At 42.2% G+C, this 19,676-nt stretch overlaps 1 protein-coding gene across 1 annotated transcript in view; it reads right to left on the reverse strand.

Moving 5' to 3' along the window:
* Positions 1–4: 4 nt before the first annotated feature.
* LOC103151978 (vesicle-fusing ATPase-like) overlaps positions 5–19,676 on the reverse strand; it is a 22,851-nt gene continuing 3,179 nt past the window's right edge. The window contains exons 4-22 of the mRNA XM_016660855.1: positions 18,506–18,534; positions 18,130–18,296; positions 17,895–18,005; positions 17,642–17,717; positions 16,477–16,632; positions 14,138–14,337; positions 12,195–12,360; positions 11,993–12,067; positions 11,079–11,266; positions 10,429–10,524; positions 8,589–8,745; positions 8,372–8,505; positions 7,960–8,026; positions 7,776–7,855; positions 6,215–6,349; positions 4,809–4,922; positions 2,372–2,427; positions 2,126–2,195; positions 5–461 (exon numbers count right to left, since the gene is read on the reverse strand). Of these exons, the coding sequence (XP_016516341.1) occupies positions 2,168–2,195; positions 2,372–2,427; positions 4,809–4,922; positions 6,215–6,349; positions 7,776–7,855; positions 7,960–8,026; positions 8,372–8,505; positions 8,589–8,745; positions 10,429–10,524; positions 11,079–11,266; positions 11,993–12,067; positions 12,195–12,360; positions 14,138–14,337; positions 16,477–16,632; positions 17,642–17,717; positions 17,895–18,005; positions 18,130–18,296; positions 18,506–18,534 (2,035 nt within the window). The 3' untranslated portion in view covers positions 5–461; positions 2,126–2,167. The remainder of the gene's footprint in view (positions 462–2,125; positions 2,196–2,371; positions 2,428–4,808; positions 4,923–6,214; positions 6,350–7,775; positions 7,856–7,959; positions 8,027–8,371; positions 8,506–8,588; positions 8,746–10,428; positions 10,525–11,078; positions 11,267–11,992; positions 12,068–12,194; positions 12,361–14,137; positions 14,338–16,476; positions 16,633–17,641; positions 17,718–17,894; positions 18,006–18,129; positions 18,297–18,505; positions 18,535–19,676) is intronic.

Consider the following 19,676-nt stretch of genomic DNA (forward strand, 5'->3'; position numbering starts at 1 on the left):
GTGTCTTGCAAGCAACAGAATTTATTCATGTAATAAGAAGATCAGATAGAAGCGGGCGCACAACTTGAACACCAAGTCGTGTCGTGGAATGGTTAGGCTACACATCCGTGCACTGAAATAAAACTGTCTCATAATTAGTGTTTGAGCACATGTTGCTATAGAAGTGCCTCAGTTGCGCTGACTCTTTAACGTTAAATGAGTAAAAAAAAAAAATCCCTAAGCAGCTCCGGCGACCAGGATGGCGGCATTAGTCGTCCAAAACGCAAGCATCCCATATACACGCTTCTAGTCTCATTTCCTGTCTTGGCACAGTTTTGAAGTGAAGTCGGTGTCCTGGTCGATGGCTGCTGCAGGCATCTGCACTGCAGGGAACTTCACAGGGGGCGAGAAGGAAGGATCCAGATTGATGCCCCCCTCCGCGCCCCCCTGCCAGCCTCTTTCAGGCCTCCGCTTCTCAGTCGCTGAGCGGAGAAAAACAAACAAACAAACAAACATAAGTGAGAAGAGATTGGCAGGGAAAAAAAAAAAAAAAAAAAAAAGAGGACGTGCCACCACAGGGGAGCAGCTGTCTAGCCGGCTTATTTTTAGGAACACTGTTTACGCCGACTATACCATAAGCATCTGAGGCTGCGATGAGAAGCAAAACTCCTGCAGGAGGTGGAGAAGTTTTTTTTTATTGTAGTCTTTGCACCGTGGGCAGCCAAGTTCTTCACAGGATGGATGTTAAAAAGGTGCCGTTACGCGTGTGGCACCAAAACTTTTGGAAACTTTTGAGTTTTGTTTCGTTTCAAATTTCAGTCAGAAGTTCAAATGTTTTCTTTTTTTTTTACACGCAGAAAAAAAAGAAAGAAAAAAAGGAAATTTGGATCAAATTTACAGGCTCAAAATTATACATACACGATAAAAAGCGGATACTTACATCCACTGTAGAAAAAAAGACTAATATTTTCTTCTTATCTTCTAACAGACTACATGTCAGTTACCTTGATTGCTAGGATAGAGAAGGTGTTTTAGACATTATTTGAATACTTTAGGATTACTTTGTGATTGAACAATTTTTGAATATCCAGATATAAGTAGACCTTGGGCTGACTGTATGAAGTAGGCTAAGCAAACTCAAAAGAAATAGACATTATACTCCAACCTAAATTATTTAAAAGAAAAAAAAAAGTATTAAAAACATTAGAAACAAAGTCACTGTCATCTGTCTGAAAATTAATCACCAGCTTAGGTAAGTATTGATGATTTAACAATAAGAAATAGGAGACTGAGGAAAAAAAATAGCAACCATTTGAGAGACTTGAGGCCAGAAACGCACCCTGATCAAAATGAGTGGAAATGTGATCCTAATGATCTTCACGACTTCTGTGGACTGATGAGAAAAAAGTGGAACTTTCTAAAAGGTGTCACCGTCACATCTGACAAAATTGGCATCATTTCAGAGAAGGATGTTGTGCTGATTTGAAATTCAAACAGGGTCGTAGCTTTGCTTCTTCAGGATGCCTTGCTATCCGGCCTCGAGTTCACGGCAGGTTTAAAAATGAGCTGTTAAGTGATTAAAATGAATCAATAAATAGAAGACACAAAGGTTTTAGAGTGACCTAGTCAAAGTCCAGCCTTCAATAAGGCTGGCAATGCCCAAGAACGCTTCAATGTGACTGAATTCAAACAACTCTGAGAAGAAAAGCTGGTTCAAACTTCTCAACGAGGACGTGAAACACTCATTAGCTATGAGAAATGCTTGACGGCACCTGCTGCTAGGTTTAATGGACATTTACTTTCCTACATTTCAGGTTGGTTTGGCTGGCTCTTTTCCTTTAATAAATGAAAATCTTGTTTTTTTTATTTACTCAGGTTGTCTTTGTCTAAAAGATGTTTGATGATCTGACACATTTCAGAAGAGAAGAAATATGGAGAGAGGGTGGGGGGCAGAAATATCTCACGAATCAGGGTTGATATTAAACTCCCCTCCCCCCCCCCTGCACTGAACCGTACCGCCCTGCAGTTTCCATTTTCATTTGCACGAGGAGTGTTAATGAAGCCGATGGTGGTTGTTAATCTGGTTGGCCGCTACATGTGCTCAGCTCCGTGTAATCTCCCTTTAATCCAGGCTCTGCAGTCTTACCGATGAAGGATGACTCCTCCTCGCTATGTTCTTTCACTGCGTCTAGATTCTGCCCAGCTTAGAATCGAGACTGCAGGAAAAAAACAAAAAAAAAAAAACAGAGAGAACATGTGTATTATTAATCTCACTTCATACACCGATCGAAATGTATACATCTGGCTCTTCCCCGTCTCGGTCAACAGTGACGAATGTGTGCGAGTGTGGTGAGAGTGTTCAGTGTCACAGAAACAGGAAGAGGATACTTACCCTCCTTCATCCCTCAGTAGACTCAGGAACTTACTGACTCTGTAGTCGGGGTCCATCTGCAAGAGAGAAACGTCTTAGAAACTACGTGTCACTTTTGCTAAAACTGGAACACCTGGTTTTACATCAAACTGTGCAAAATAATAAATAAATAAAACAAAATAAAATATGGGGCGAGGGAGAGAAGAAGCGGATTCAACCTCCGTGAAGCACGGGAGCAACGAGAGGGGAACCGGGAACGCCAAGACGAGTGACGCCGCACGCCTGTTCGCAGCATGTCTCGGCGAACGCAGGTTCATATTTCTTCAGGCGCAGAACAGGGAGGGTGTAAAACATGGCTGCAGCCGCGCATACCACAGCAATTACACACCGCATCCAGGCTCGGCGAACAGACACAAAAGTTAGGAGGCGATGCTGCAGGAGATGTTCCGTCGGGCTACACGAGCGACGAAATATAAGGCGCGGAGCCTCGCAAAGGGGATTTAGATCAGTTAAACCTCTGACGTTTAGTCACGTCACAACCACAAACTTTTCATTTGTTTCATCTGGACCGATGCGAAGCGGTGCCTTGTTGTAAAGCGGAAGGAAAGCGATGCGTATGTTTAAAATCGGTTAACAAATAGAAATTTGAACATGCATGTGTATTCCTGAGTCGGTACTTTCTACAATCCTGTTCTCCTATTCGTTTGATTAAGCTGGGGACTTTGACAAGGCCATTCTTAGCACATTAATATTCTTTCATCTAAACCATCCTATTGTATCTCCGTCGGTGTTTTTAGGGTTGTTGTCCTGTTCCGAGTGAACTTCTGGCCCAGTCTCAAGTCAGTTGCAGCATCTCGCAGACTTTCTTGCAGGATCGTCCTGCATTCAGCTCCATTTATACAGCCATCAAATATGAGAGGCTTCCTCAGCATTTTGCATGGAGGGCAGAAAGTTTGGCCACTTTCTACGACATGTTTGCTATGGACTTCCATAGAGACCAGCTTTGTGGTTTCAATGTCTAGGCGTTTTTCTTCCATCTGAAATGTGAATACATGCAGCTCTTCCTGAGTAAATATTGTCCTCTTAGAGAATAAATTGCGCACTTCACAATGATAGACTACGTTGAGTCGATCCATCACACAAAATACCAACAAAATAAATAAATGTTGTTTTGGTGGTAATGAGACTAAATTTGGGAAAAAAAAAAAAAAAAAAAAAACTATATCAAAACAAAAAAAAAATTGTTTTAGGGTTTGTCCTTTATCTCATTTAAAAAATAAAGTAAAACTATATCAAATCTTATTGTGTCTATCAAAGGAAAACCAATAAAATAGAGGACTGGAAACCAGATTTTGATAACATCTGATATTGGTGCAAATTCCTATATGGAAAAACTTCTGACAAGCGAATTATCAAGTTTGTTCAACTTTACTAACACACTGGGTGCAGAGTTGAAGTTGGGCGAGTCGATACAGCCGAGGGGTTAAAACTGAAGCGCTGGAAGACGCAAGATAGCCTCTCCAATCAATCAGTCATGTCGGATTTTATATTCAGAGCACAAATTTGAAACTGGCAGTGTGGTCTGAGCTGAATCACCCCCATCCCTCCGTGTTCCTCCACATCTGGCCGACACTCTCGGCTCTCGACGGCCTGTTTGTTGTCAGTCGGGGGACAAAAACCTGTCATCGGCGAGCTGGAATGAAAACCGCGTGGCTTCGCCAGTGATTTGTCGAGCGGAGCGCTCCAGTTCACGAGCGGTTCTCTCCCAGCTGCTGGGACGCGGTTCGGCTCACGGTTACGAAACCGTGTTCTGAATGTGAGGGCTTCCACGAAAAGGAACTGTTTTACAGACGTTGTGAATTAAATCTTTGCTTTAGAGCAAAATGAGGAAGGATCAGTCATTGTTGGAGCCAACACAAAGCTATAAAAGCAGTGATATACAGCACTCTCCACACTTATTGGCATCCCTGGTGCAAATGTGCAAAAAGCCTTAAAAATAAATTGATTTGGTTTCACAGCAACGTGACCTCATATGGAAAAGATTCATTTCTCAAAGTCGATATTTTTTTCCCACTTCTTTTCAAACAATTAATTATTGAAAATGCAACTGAAACACGTTTATACAAATAATATAAAATGCGGATTTCCATTAGTGTTTCGGACTAATCCAGGGCCTCTACTTTCCCTCGGGTAAGGTCCTTGTCAGGTCTTTAAGGGATTTCTTTTCTGTTAAAGTCAGAATATTCAGATTCTGTTCATCTGCTGGAGATCCAGCTTAATAATAATAACGGAAAAAAAAAAAAAGAACAAAACTTTGAAGCACCTTCAGAAATCCTGGAGAGCTTCTGAGCCAGCCTGCTTTCAAAGACTACAACAATCCTTAAGGAGCTCTATGAAGTTATTCCAGTTCAACAGTCAAGTGTTATGTCGAATCATAACCAATATCGTCAATCCATACCTGTGCGGCCATTTCAATCAGCATGAGCAGCTTCTTTATGCCGATCCACAAGCTTTTGCCCTTCACTGCGTTAGCTATGCCGAGTCGTTCTTTCTCCTCGAAAGACCCCAGCAGCTGAGGGGAGCAGAGAGACGAGATACGAGTTGAACATAACCACATGAAGTCTGAGAGCAGTTCAGATGTGACACAAAACATACAGCAACAAGTACATATTGTTGAGGCACCTCTCAATTTGTCATAGAATTAGATCAGTTAAAAGCAACAAAAAATAATCTTAAAAACCAGAAATATCATGTCCATGTTATTTCCTACATCGTGGCTCAGCAGCTTTTACAATCCAAAGAGGCAGTTTTATCCTCGATTCTGCTCAATAAGATCATCTTACGTGCCCAAATCTGCACTTATTTACATGACGTGTCTTTTTCTACTTAATAAAAACACACTTTAGAAAACGAGTGGGCTTTATGATTAAATTGAAGGACCAAAATTTGTATTTTGGGGTATTATTAAAAAAAATACAAATACAATTTTTTTATGCATTTTGCTGAATTTCAAGTTGATGGAAAAGTAATGGGGGGAGGGGGAAACCCCAACATTTTCCTTCATTTTTGACAATTTGTTGTGACATCTGTTGCATAAAAAATACACATTGAAAACCAGCTAAAATGAGTCATTTTTTTTAATAAATACTTTTATTCATTTATATTTAAAAATTCTGTCAAAGCGGCACTCTCGAAAGCTTAAATGTGGCTTCTGAGCCTCAGCCTGTCGAGACACCTTGGCTTTTTAAATTGAATTATGAAAATTATTTTCAAATTCATTCAAATTCAATAAAGAAGAAGATGCATTAATTATGGTACAGTTCCATTATAATTACCAGATGCGAGGACTTGAAGACATCAGGCAGTGTGTAATTAATCTACATAATCTGTCTCACTTGGTGAAATAAGAATACATTAACTTTTCAATTACATTCTTTTTTTTATGTATATATTATACCAATTTAGCAATTTATATTACTGATTTTAATGCTGGGTTTATTTTAAGATGTACAGGAAAATAAAGGCACAACACAGGAGTTATATATTTTTCCATTTCACTGAATGAAATAAGTATTTGACCCTGACAACATGTCCAAGATTCTGGATAATCAGCAGAAATGCTATTAGTTTTACATCCTGTTTCTCTTGTGGATTAAGCACTTCTTTCACTCGCTGATGCAAAATCTGTTTAATTTTGCCTCTCGTATATTTGCGATTGAGCTTCTCTCCCTGAAAATTAGACTGAGTCGTTTCCGAATACCAACGAGAAACAGAGAGAGAATGCACAACATCAGGAACATTTAATTAATCGTCCCGCTTAATTTATTCTGCATTCGGCTGGGGTTTGAGTCGGGCGTGTTTTACCTCCAGGGCCTGCACGAGCTCCTCTCCCCTGGAAATGTTGGGAATGTGGATGGCGGTGCTGAAAGCGTCCAGCATCTCCATTTCCTGGAGAACGTCTCTGCGACTCGTAGTGCCGATGATCAGCAGCTTACGTCCCTGCAAGGGAGGAGACACGTGCTTCATTCGTTGTTTTTTTTATCACCAATTTACTCCCTGATTTTTCTCTCCAGAGATTCAAGCTTGATTTTAAACCAGAATGCTCACGTGCAGAAAGAAAGGGGAAAACGGAGGAGCACATGTTGTAGATATGGATGTAGGTTTTGTGGATTTTCTGTTGAAATTGAAAAGTCTTGAATCCCGTTACAAAAACCAAAACCCCGCACGTTCAATCTGCACTACAAGCAGATGAGCATTTACTTATATCTTGCACCTTTTTTGCACGTTGTAAAGAAAACAATCAATAAAATGATGCTCAATTGCACCGTCACATAAAATCAAATATTAGCATGTATTAACCAGATAACAGACGTCTGTTTTTCCTCATTGCTGAGGAAGTCTGGGTGTAGACTTTAAAAATAAAATAAACAGATTAGAGGAAATAAAACATACATAAAAAACTAAAATTGCCCAATCATTTACAAAAATCTGAGAAAAATAAAAGGTAAACAGATGCATCAAACATCATTTTAGACTATTTTGTGCTGCTCATTTAAACATAAGGCCAAGGAAACTTCTTACGAGCTGTTTTCTGCTTCATTTCATTTTAGGTTTTTCTGCAGATTTTAAAATAATATTAAATCGCCTGTGCGATTTGCAGTCGGCCCCGCTGAAGCACGGCATTTAGCGGGGTCTCAGTCGCAACAAGAGCATACGGAGCAGAAACTAATGGCAGCATAGAACGTAACAGAGTAGAAAACAACAGCACAGAGGACAAACATGGGCGAAAGAAGACAAAAGAGAAGAACTGCAGCTCCGCTAAGCCGACGAGCTGGAGGACAACCAGGAGCAGACAACGGAGGAAGGAGAAGCAGAGGAGTGGTGAGCAGACAGGGGGATTATAGCTGCCCGCTCCCCCCCATGGCGTGGGGGGTTGTGATGCTGCATGCAGATGAGGTGCCACACAGGCGGCAGCTCTGCCAGGTCCTGGATCTCTCACAGAGCCCATTCTCCTCCGTGTCCCCCTGGCCTCCCCCGGCCCCAGGCGCCCCGCTGGGTTCAGCGCTTTACAACCCCGGAGGAGCTCTGCACCCAGGCATTCAGCGCCCGGCCCCGCGCCACTTCTCAAGCAGCCATATAGTGGGTTGTACCCTCATTTACAAACACAACAACAAACTACAACCAAAGAAGCTCTGAGAAATTGGTCTGTATCGCCACCATTCACTCTGAGCACAACGGACCCGGAGCAAAACATTTGCTAATAACCTCACACAGTTGCTCACACATGCCAGCCGCAGCCAAGGACCTCCATCAATTCCTCATGAGACCTTGTGTAGGCGTCCATAAGATCTGCTGCCCTCTTTCTGCTGCCTAAGGACTAACAGCATGAGGAGGAGATGAATAACACAACTGAAACTGCTGGTACCTTTGGAGGCGGTTTCTTGAGGAGAACCAGCAACGCTTGTAGCACCAAGTTGGAGAAACGAGGACCAATCGGTACATAATCTGAAAAAAATAAAATAAAATAATAATAATAATACATTTTAACCCAAGTACGATCGACAGGATAACATATATCTACACTTATTTCTATGAAATAAGGTTCTTACCCAACAAGCGCTCAATGTCATCAACTACCACACAGCTCAGCTGTGATTTGTAAGCATCTTCAAATATCTATTAAAAAACAGAAACCAGTTAAGCATTCAATCTAAAATGAAACTGAAAAAATAACTTTGGATGAATTTAGTCTAGATTTAAAGTCCTTTAATTGTTCAGTAAAGAAAAAAAAAACACTTTTCCCCAATTCAAGGTTGTCAGGTCCATATTACATCAGTAGTTAACAGAAAAACTTGGATCTAAACTTTCACCCATTTCACTGCATTTCAACAAGTACCTTTAAAATGTGTGTTTTTTTAGGGTTTTTTTTAAATTAGGCACAAAAAAACTAAGTTTTTAATTCTAATATCTCCTGTGAGTCATATGTATTTAAACTTTTCAGTAGCTGAAAATAAAGCGTACCTTCTTAATTGCTTGACACTTGGCGATCTCGGAGTGTCCGATCATCTTGTCGGGCGAACAGATCTTGATAAAAGGGAATTGGGAGTCTTCAGCAATCTTAACTGCCAGAGCTGTTTTCCCGCTGTTAGGTGGGCCTGAGAGGGAAACATGAAAAGTTTAGTTGGGGAAAAATAATGCTTTCCTTCCTGTGGGTTTGAACACGTTAACATTGGTGTACCTTCCAGGAGCACAGAGACCAGCGGTGTGCGATCACTGTTCTTCGTCTGCTGCACCAGCAGCTCTCCATCCTCCAGGGCGGCTGAAACTGGATTACCCCACCGGATTATATCGTTCATGATGTAACTGGCGTAGTCCTCCTGGTTGGTTCCATACGCCTGGAAATAGACAGAAAAAAATGATTGTACCATGTTATTATACATAACGAAAAAAATCGTTAAATGTTGTTGGTGCAACTAACACATTTAAACTTTTACACAAGTAGGAGTTGCAATACTTCATACTAATATTACTCCAGTAAAAGTACAGTGTAGTAAAAAACAACTGCTAAAAGTAAATTATTTTCAAAAGGTTACTCAAGAAAAGTTAACTACTTTCCACAATCCTCTGCTAACCAGATAGCCTGTGAAATAGCTATCCATTTACCTAGTTAGGAAAAATAAATGAATGTCTAGTATAGCTAAAGTTGCTGTACAGACAGTTGAAAAGCTAGGCTAGTCATTACCTTGATAATGATTAGCTATCTAAACATATAGATTGACAAGCAACTTATTAGCTTGACAGATAGCTAGCTAGACAAACAACCAAATAGTTAATTAGCTGAAAAGGTAGCTAGTCAGACAATTATATACCAGCTGAAGTATCTCATGACACAAATAGCTAACTAGGATATAGCTTGGCTAGCATAGTAACATGGTTACTAGGACGTCTATTCTGCAGAGAGCTGGGAAACTGACCAGATACCTATTCACTTCAACAGGCAAATAGTTAGCAATCCAAAGCAATAGGCAAATAGGATACTAGCTCAACAAGTAGCTTGCTAAACAAACTTCCAGACAGATATCTACTAGTCAGCTAGCTGCTACATAGCTGTCCTGGCCAGATACCCAAAAATATTATGTACATTACAATAGAGAGAAGTACTAATAGTGATATTTATACATAATTAAAAAGGAGCATATATACGTATAGAGAAAACTAGAATATGTATATAAAAAAAGTATGTGTTCACTCTGACTACCAATGTATAGTAATAATTTTACTACAATATAGCACAGGATTTTCTGCAGAGCCAAAATAAAGAGCTTCACGGTCTCCTACTGTTGGTAAGGTAGAAAAGGGAATGACTACACACGATGGAAACCAGTTTGATTAGCTGCATTGATTACTGCAACAGCGTCTTCGCAGGTCTGACTAATAAATCAATCAAATAGCTGCAGCTGATCCAGAACGCTGCTGCTCGCGTTCTCACTAAAACCAGGAAGATAGAGCACATAACACCAGTTTTAAAGTCCCTACACTGGCTCCCTGTAGCTCAAAGAATAGACTTTAACTGTTATTAGTTTATAAATCACTGAACGGTTTAGCACCGCAATACCTTAAAGGTCTGTTATTGCTGTACCAACCGTCTAGACCCCTCAGATCTTCTGGTTCTGGTCTGCTCTGCATCCCCAGAACCAGAACCAAACGAGGAGAAGCAGCATTCAATTTCTATGCACCACAGATTTGGAACAAACTTCCAGAAAACTGTAAAGCAGCTGAAACACTGGGTGCCTTTAAATCTCAACTTCAGACCCACTTGTTTAGAGTTGCGTATGGCTAAATTAGGGTTAGAGGGTGGGTTTTGATGTCTTCGATGTTTTTATCTTTACTTTTCATCTATTTATTAATGTCACATACTGTTTTTATTTCTTCTTTAATTATGTAAAGCACCTTGAAATGCCTTGCTGCTGAAATGTGCTTTAAAAATAAAATTTGATTGATTGATTTGATTGGTGACTTCCTGTCCCTATTTGACTCAATCAGGACAGAAGCGAACAGAGACGCACACACAAACTTACCGGTTTGATATCGTTATTCAGTGAGGCCAAGAAATCCAGTCTGCTGACCTGCAGCTTCTCCGCCGTCTGAATGTCGACCTCCACTGTGCTGCTGGCCTGCAACAGCGCAAAAAAAATAAAAAATAAAAATAAAATAAACAAATAATAAGTACATTCCTAACTGATACAATTCAATGTCCTCCTGGTAAATACCGCTTTTACGTGAAATATGGCACATTTAGATTGCTCAACGTGCCACGAGACTGCGTTCCCCCCCGTAGCAAAAAGGTCAGACAGGGAAAGGAAAGGGAGGGAAGAATAATTGCTTAGAGGAGTGAAGAAAAGCGTCAGAACCATCAGAGATGTGTACACCCCTTGTCCGTCGCTTATCATCACCCTCTAATATCTGCTGCTCTCTGAGTGTCTGCGCCCGTGGGGGCAGAACACTTAACAGATGAGAACTTTTCCTTATCTGTGTACAGCAGTGAGCTGTGTAGATTTGAGCCAGTGCACCTGATAAATAGCTTAAGTCTCGGGGGTCCGAACATAATAAACAGCCCGTCGCACCTGGATGCGTATGGTATTTATTTCTTGTAAGACGTACACAGTATTCCTCTTTCAGTTTTTACAATGCACATAACGAATAAGCCCTAAAATAAGGACAATCTGACCTTGATGTGTCTGTTCATGGCGGTGGACTGCGCGGCCCGGACCAGTCCCTCCAACTCGGCACCGCTGTAGTTTTTAGTTTCCACGGCGAGCTCCTTAATGTCCACGTCGGTGGCCAGCAGGTTGTACTGACGCATCTTTGCTGTGTGGATGTTTAGGATCTGAATGCGACCGTTTTCGTCTGGCAACCCTGGAGAAAGAAACGGATGGAGAATGATTTTACTGAGCGAACAGTTATTAAGTTGAAAAGTTATTCTAAACAACCCAATTATTATGCACTGTGAAAGTAATCTTGTACTGTGGCAATAATGTGAGCAGAATTACGTTTCCGACCATCATTCTGAACAGTTTCACCCTTATTGGATACTTATTCTAATTTATCACTCTAGACATAATCTCTCCCTTTGGAGTAAGTATGATATCTGTTGAAACTGTGTCTAATTATAATTTAGGATATTTGAGTAATGTTCATTTAGTTTGCAAGGAGAAGCTTTGACTAATAAGGACAAAGAAGTGAGGAAAAAAATGGGCTTTCTGCATGACGTTCCGGCCACCAACAGCTGAGGGATTTCACCGCTTTGTTTTAGTCTGGGCTTCATTTGTTAATGTCTGGATTCAATAAATAACCTATAAAGCGTGTCTGTAACAATAACAGGTGAAAAAAAAAAGTGTTTATTTAACACAAAATTTAAGAAAACATTCTTAAATGTATCTGAAGCAAGAGACCGCCCACCTGACTGCTTACTTTACTTTAGACAGGAATGTTGGACCAATTAATAGTTTTTTTTATTTTATTTTTTTTTATTGCCGTTATCATTAATACATTATAAATCCACATTGTGGTCGTCTGCGAGAGACGCTGCTCGGAATAAACAGTGCAGCGGAGCCTCGTCTGTGTGTGTTCTTCACTTCTTACCGATCTCCATCTTCACCTCCAGCCTTCCCGGCCTCAGCAGGGCCTCATCTATCAGGTCGGGCCTGTTGGTCATACCTGAGGGAGACGGGAGAGATAGCGGGACGGGATGGAGGGGGGGAGGGGGAAGGGAAGCACAGGACGAGGGTGAATGACACACGCAGGAGATAGAGCGCAGGTGCTCTGCTAGAACACAGCTTCTCACCGATGACCAAGATGTTGTTGAGCTGCTCCACTCCGTCTATCTTGGACAGCAGCTGGTTGACCACGGTGTCGTGGACGCCGGTGCTGCCCGCCATGCTGCCGCGCTGCTTGCAGATGGCGTCGATCTCGTCGAAGATGATGATGTGGAGGCCGCTGTTGGCTCCGAGCTGCGGAGCCAGGCGGGAGAGGAGGAAGATTAACGCGCAGACCGTAAATAAGCCGCCTGCTGTTATCTTAAAACATCTGCACCTTCAAGCACGGAGGTCCCTCTTTGCCTCTTAACGCCAAACACACTTTGTCAGACTGATCAAGCTTACAAAACTGTCTGGTTCCCTAGGGGTATTGCCTGTGTTTAGTTTTTTTTTTTTTTTTTTTTTTTAATGCTGTGTGATAGAAAAATTGCACATGAAATCCAGAACAATCAACTGCTTTTGAATGTTTCTTAATGAATAAGCAGAGTCCACCTTTGTCAGTGTACGTCCGCCTGTTGTGGGACGGACTTGGAGGAGAAAATTAGTCAACAACGCACCATCTGGTGGTGGCAGTATCACGACACTTGGGATGTTCTTCTTCTCTAGAGAAACGGAAACAGCTCAGAGATGACAGGAAGGTTTATGGAGCTGAATAAAGGGCGTTCCTGGAGGGAAACCTGGTGATGGTTGGAAAAGACTTGATACTGGGGCGGAGGTTCATCCTTTAGCAGAATTAAACACCAACAGCTACAAAAGGAATGGTTTTAGATCAGGGCTTTTTTTTTTTTATTATGTCTTAAGCACAGACCTGCATCCAACTGAGAACGTTTAGCGGGACTTGAAACTGATATCCACAGTTGTTTTCCATCCGATCTGACTGAGCCCGATGCGTTTTAGAAAGACGTAGGCCTGAACAGAAATGTACATCTTGCATTTTAGATTCTTAACTGTAAGGGTTTTAAAAACAAAACTGATAGTTTTCCTTCCACTTAGTAATATAAAGCACTAGTTTGTTCTGATCTACCAATAAATACCACAGATGGTTTTCTTTGAAACATGATGTAAAAACAAACGTTGAAAGGCACAACAATCATCTCAATAAACACTGATTTAGCTCCGCTTTACCGTTCCCATCAACTCAGACAGTGCTGAAGAAACCGAATGCCCACAGCATGATGCCAGCACTGCTGTGTTTTAATGTCGGGCTGGCGTGTTTGGTCATTGTCTTTCCACTTTACAATTGTGACCCATCACACCAAAAAAATGTGTGGTTGTAATGTGACGAAATGGAAAAAAAAAAAAAAAAACAGATCGAATGCTCGCGCAAAGCACCGCTTTTACACGTCTCCACATTTATCTAATTTGAGCCGAGTCCTGGCCGTCCACAGACAAACAGATGGAATAAATGAGCGAGCGGCAGGGTGGGGGGGTCATCCCTCCACCGACGGGCCCGTCAACCCTGACGCAGCATTTAAGGCAGGTGTGGGGCTGCGCATGTTGCACACTGGATCCTGTGTGTGCGTGTGTGAGTGTGTGTTTGCGTACGGAGGGGTCAAGGAGAACCCAGCGCCATCATTAAGTGGTGCAGAGTGACGCTCGTGTCACTGATCAGACCAGCCGTCGCTGCTGGGCCTGTGAGCAGAACTTCACAGCTACATCTGGCTAAAGGGCAGATCTCTCCACTCGTGATGATATTAGTTATTGCTTTTTTTTTTTTATTTTTTTTTTTTTTATTATTTTTATTTTAGAGAGGTCTGAGACTTCTGATGTCTCGATGAAGGGTTCGGGAAAGTTTTGACATTAACAACAAAATAAATGGCTAATAAAACAAGGCAAGACCCTTCTGCAACACCGGATAGCTTTTTTTTTTTTTTTTTTTTTGTTTTGGAAAAAACCCCTCCCCTAAAAGGGACTTTCTGGGAAAAAAAAAAAAAAAAAAAAAAAAAAAGGGAACAGCGTTTTGTCCTCTCACCCTCTTCTGCTCGTCTTCTGCATCTGCAAACAGCTTCCTGATGTTAGCCTCAGACTCTCCGACGTACTTGTTGAGGATCTCTGGGCCGTTGACGATCTTCGGCTCCCGGGCGTTCAGCATCTTGCCGATCTGACGGGCCATGAGGGTTTTGCCGCAGCCCGGGGGGCCGTACAGCAGGATTCCCTTCACGTGCTTGCAGCCTGGAGGCAGAGACGCGCGCACGGCGAGAAGAAGGGTTCACTTCAACACAGACGACTTGCTTTTACAGAACTTGCACATTATAAAAATATATATATAAAAGCCCCGCATAAGGGATGAAACACAGAATACAAAAAGGATAAAAAGACACACAAAATGCATTTTGTGGCTTATGAAATCAGCCGACATGAAGTAGCGCGTAAATAAGTGAATTATTTCCATTTTTTAAAACATAAAATCTAAAAAGTGTGGCATGCATTTGTACTCAGTCCCTCTTTCTCATATTCAATTGTCTTAATTAGAATAACTGAATCTCAGCTGAGTCCAACACTGATCAGACAAGAGATCAAGCAGAAGAGATTTATTAATTGTGAGCTCTAAAAATTTGGCTCTTATTAAAGTCTGGCAAGAAAATAAGCCACATTGTTGAGAGAAAATGAAGTTTACCTTCATCGCTCCCAAGAAATAATTTTAAAAAATTAAATTTAAGAGTTTAAAAAAAACAAACTTCTGATCAATAACTTCATTTTTATATATTTATGGGGGTTCTTTCCCCCCTAAAGGTCAAGCGTGTCTGGATGCGACGAACTCTCCACTGGATTTTACTCAAAGTCTCGCTCTTTTCATGGCCCTTTGCACCTGCCTAATGACATTTAGCCCAGACTAATTGAGCAGCCAGAGATAACCATCTGAGATGCCATTTGAGTGTGCTGAGGGAAAAGCAGCCGGGCCGACAGGTGGGACGGGGGGCAGAGCGCGGCGGGGAAAAGCGGCGTGCTTGTCTCTGCGGCTTTTCGGAGACAAAGCTCTGAAGTTCCTGTCCGTCTGCCTCGCCTCTCCGGGAGCAAAGGGGAGACAAGGTGAAACTTTCAGACTTTTAGCAGGAACGCCTCCTTGTCAGCACCTGCGCCGGCCCCCACCCCCATGCTCCACATGCCTGCCAATTAAAAGTTTACCCTTAGCGGCAAGCTCTATCAGGGCACGCCATCTCATTACGACAGCCAGCTGCCGGCAGTCAAAGGGCAGCTCCTGCACACAGCCACCCAGCTAAAGGTCAGCCTGCCACCACGGTGGGTACAGGTCTGTCTGGCTGCACCCTTTCAGCACGGAGCGCATTTCTAAAACTGATGGGTGCAAACCACAGGTTTTCATAAGACTTCTGGGTGTAAAAATGAGGCTCCGCAGATCAAGCGCAGATGTGGGAAGCGAGGTCTGGGGGTCTGAGTCACAAACGGGCCCAACTCACGGCTTTCATTAGAGCGAGCTGCTGTCCTTTAGAGTGAATCATCATGTAACCTGACAGCTGTCAAGAGACTTATTAACGAGTGTGTGCAGAGGTCTCTGTCAGGGCTGTTTAGTCATCGGTCTGCGCTGCCCAGAACAGGACACAGGCTCGGCTGTTTGATTAACGCTGATTGCCGGTTCAAGATTCATATAACAACCGAAAACGTATAGCACCTCCTAAAAATCTTTGCACTCGTCCAAGTTGAATAATAATCTTGAAAATAAACGCATCTTGTATTTTCTCGGAACATTTGAAACCGGTCCTTCAAAAGACATTAAACTAAGAACCTTGAGAACGCTACCTCAGTTAAGCACGGTGGAGGTGGCATCATGCTGTGAGATTCAGCTTCAGTTTAACATGACTAATGGACTGGAGTTTCTGCCAACCAAGAACCGGGTCCAAAATGAACACAGTTATATTTGACTGGAATTTGCAGAAACTCCCACATGGACCAGCCACAACCGCCAAGCGTTGTGGCGTAGCATTGTGTTGTGTGGCTGCTTTAATGCCAGTTTTGGCCCTAAATTAATTCACGCAAATTCAAACGTGCAAACCTAATTCTTGTTCTTAAATTCATTACAGTTGTATATTATTGAATTATTCCAACCAGGAAAAAGGAAAAAGGTTAAATAAACAATTAAAAGCCCCAAATTACCATTAAGGAATACATTTGTAGAGGGCTGAGGTAGAACTCGCGTGACGAGGAGAATTTGAGAGAATGTTCCAGTGACACGGAAAAATAATCTTGTTTTCAGCACAAGGAGCACACAAGCAGGAACAGATGAATAAGAGAAGGAGGAACCGACAAAAAAAAAAAAAAAAATGCGAAAGGGGGGCGGCGAGGAGGGGCACTTACCCATCTGCTCAACGATGTCTGGAGGGAAGACTCGTGAGGCGAAGGCTCTGCGAAAGATGTCAGAGAACTCCTTGTCAAGGCCTCCAATCCCCATCTTCTCAAAGTTCCAGTCAGGGCTGATGATGGACTGCCGAGCATCTCGGATTTTAGATTTTCCTTCGGGGGTGAAGTGAGCACAAGACACTAAATGTACGAGCGGCAAGCTGAAACACGACAATCGCAGAGCATTTTCAACCAACCTGAACATGCAACATTTTTTTTTTCTCTTTTCTAACAACATATGCCCAATGGATACAGAAAGTCAGAACTACAAAAGCAGAAGAAGCAGCAGCTCTGAACAGCTCTTCATTTTCCTGCGAGTTTGTAAACTTTATTATGTCCAAGCTGTTTAATTACTAATAAATGCAAACGGTGTGTGAGGTGCTTCTGTTTATTGCTACGTTGCCAAACAAATGTGAAGGCAAACCTAGCTATGTGGGTGTTGTGCACCCCCTGGTGGCCTGAATGCGAGTTACTTTAGACGGAATAAAATAAAAATTATTTTCCTGGGTTATCTTAGCATTTATATGTGCAAGTTAGAATACAATTCAAAAGTTTATTTATTTCAATGATTAATTAAAAAGAAAAAAAAAAAGTAAAACCAATATGCTGTGCATTCAATATTCTGTGAAATATTTCAGGTGTTTCTTTGTGTTCATTTTGATTATTGAAAAAAAAAACGCAGCCAATGAAAACCCAGCGTGTCGTGACATTAAAATATCGCATAAAATTAAAATGGATTTTAAATACAAACAGTGTTAGGCTATGGACGACACAAACACAAGAAAGATCACAAAAGCTCATTAAATAGGCTGATTGCATAAAGAAATCAGCCACAAAGTTTGTAAGTTATCAAACGAGGGCGTGGCTTTCCAAATTTAACTCAGCTTTCCTGAAAATGTTGTTAGTCACAGTTAATTTATGATTTTGAACAGGGAAGCTATTACCCTGTCATACATGGCCAGGAGGGCTTGGATGGTTTTTCTCCAATTAAATGAAATTAACATGTGAAAACATGAAGTTGCCCAGTCTGTCTTTGTCTTAAGTGAAGCAGAGGAGCTAAAAACAAAGACGTCTGCGGAGGAGGAACACGCGGCGCTGTGACATGCAACAACGCAACACTCACCAATCAAAACAACAGCCGAGCTTGCAGATTTCTCGAAAACCACTTGACTGTTTGCCAGCAGCAGACCGACCTTTATCTGAGGAAAACAGAAACAGAAAACGATAATCCTGGCGTGGACACAGTAGCACGGATCTCACGGAAATGTTGAGCAACAAAAAAAAAAAATCCCACATCTTCAACTTGGAAATAAAGCGCGTCAGTTGACTCGAGACGGTCACGAACGCTGCCGGACGAGAGGAACGTCTGCGGATACCTTCTTTCCTGAAGCGTCGGATGTCTTTTCTCCTCTCAGGATGCTGGTATCCATGGCGTCGATGTCTTTCACCACCAGACTGAAGAGCTTTTCAGAATAACTAAATACCAGCTTAACGAGGGAAACAAGAAGAAAAACATTTATTTCTGTAAAAGAAAAAAAAAAAAAGAACAAAAAAAGAACTGCAGACATTTTGTCGGCCTAATATTTAACCCTGGAAAGCCCAAACAAACACCTGCTGGTCGACGGAGAATGCCTGGTTGAAGAAGCGTTGCAGGAACTCGCTTGCCATCTTGTCCGTGTCGTACGGGTTACTGTCGATGTACTTCTTCTGGAGAAAGTCAATTTCCACGGTCATGGTGTTTATGCACCCTTTGGATTTGTCAAACTTGTAGTTCGTTACTGTGGAGGGGGGAAAAAATGAAGATAAAACCTCTAGGTTTCAAACAAAGGACTTTTTATCCCTTTAACTTCACCGAAACTGCTAGGCTACGGCAGCCATCGTGTGATAATAGCTTTGTTGCCGCTTTTGATGATGTTCCAATTAACTGCAACGTGGTAACCTGGATACAAAGTGAAATGTGGCTGCTGTTCACCACCAAAATGTTTGCCGATGACATTTAGTTTCAAACCTACGCCGCTGAGAAACACAGCGTTATCCCAGTTAAGCAGGAGCTTCTGATTCAAATCCCATCCTTCATAAAACTATGTCGTCTTTTATGATATTGATCCTGAACTGCAAAGGCTACAAAGCGTTTCTCGAGTCTTTTAAGATGACGTCAAAACCGTTGGAAGCACCGTGAAGCTTATTCTTTTCCTCCAGACGGCGAATGAACCAGCGGGCCGGCCCCCTTTTGTTCTTCGCCTGATAATAGTCCGCGTCATTCCGAGCATCGCTTTGGCCTCGGAGAGTTTCGGCGAAATAGAAGAGGCTCTCTCTCCCGTCTCTGGAAGCCGGTCAGCCTCTGAGACAGATGTTCACCGACACCACCCACGTTACACTGTCATACGGTCCGTCCTACCTGCAGGCTAACACATATTCTATGCGGTCTCTGTGTCACTTAAGTAAAAGCTGAACTCCTCTCTCTCCTCTTCTTATGCTTGGAAATCAGCATTAAGTGACCCACCAGACGTCAGTCGGAGGGTTTCTGTTAGATTAAAGTCAAGCCGCCTTTAACGTCAGTCGCACGTAAGACGTTTGAAGTCTTTAAAGTCTGCAGCCAGAGGCCAATTATTAACACATGACAAATTAATGTCACCGAACACAAAAAAGCTTGGATGGGACTCCTGGGTGAGACGTGCGAGGAACACCTCAGCCAGAGAGACGGCGGCTACTGAATTTCATCCAGGAGTCAAGTTTTATGACAGCGAGATGAAATATCAAACATATAGAGACGCACAACGACCCCGAACAGATGTCAAAGGTAGTTTTTGAATGAATAAAGCTGTTTTTTTAAAAAAAAAAAAACCTGCTAGATTAAAAGTGTACAAACTATTATTACTAGAGGTGTGCCGATCGATCGGTCACCGATCATAATCGGGCCGATTTCCGTGAAAAAGTGCATGATCGGGGATCGGCGATCATTGGCTCTTGTTGCCGATACCGATCATCTGCTTCTCATTTCGCAGCCTGCCTGTGCAGCTGGCCTCCTTTTTCCTTCACACTGCGCAAACGCGCAGCAACAAATCCTAAGCGATGTGGAACTATATCGCACTGAGTGAATGGGGAAGTTTGCGTGTTGCGGCGGAAAATTGTAGCACGTGGTGTGAAGCAGGTCAAAA

Source organism: Poecilia formosa, unplaced genomic scaffold (assembly GCF_000485575.1).
Source record: "Poecilia formosa unplaced genomic scaffold, Poecilia_formosa-5.1.2 Scaffold7, whole genome shotgun sequence".
Lineage (NCBI taxonomy): Eukaryota > Metazoa > Chordata > Actinopteri > Cyprinodontiformes > Poeciliidae > Poecilia > Poecilia formosa.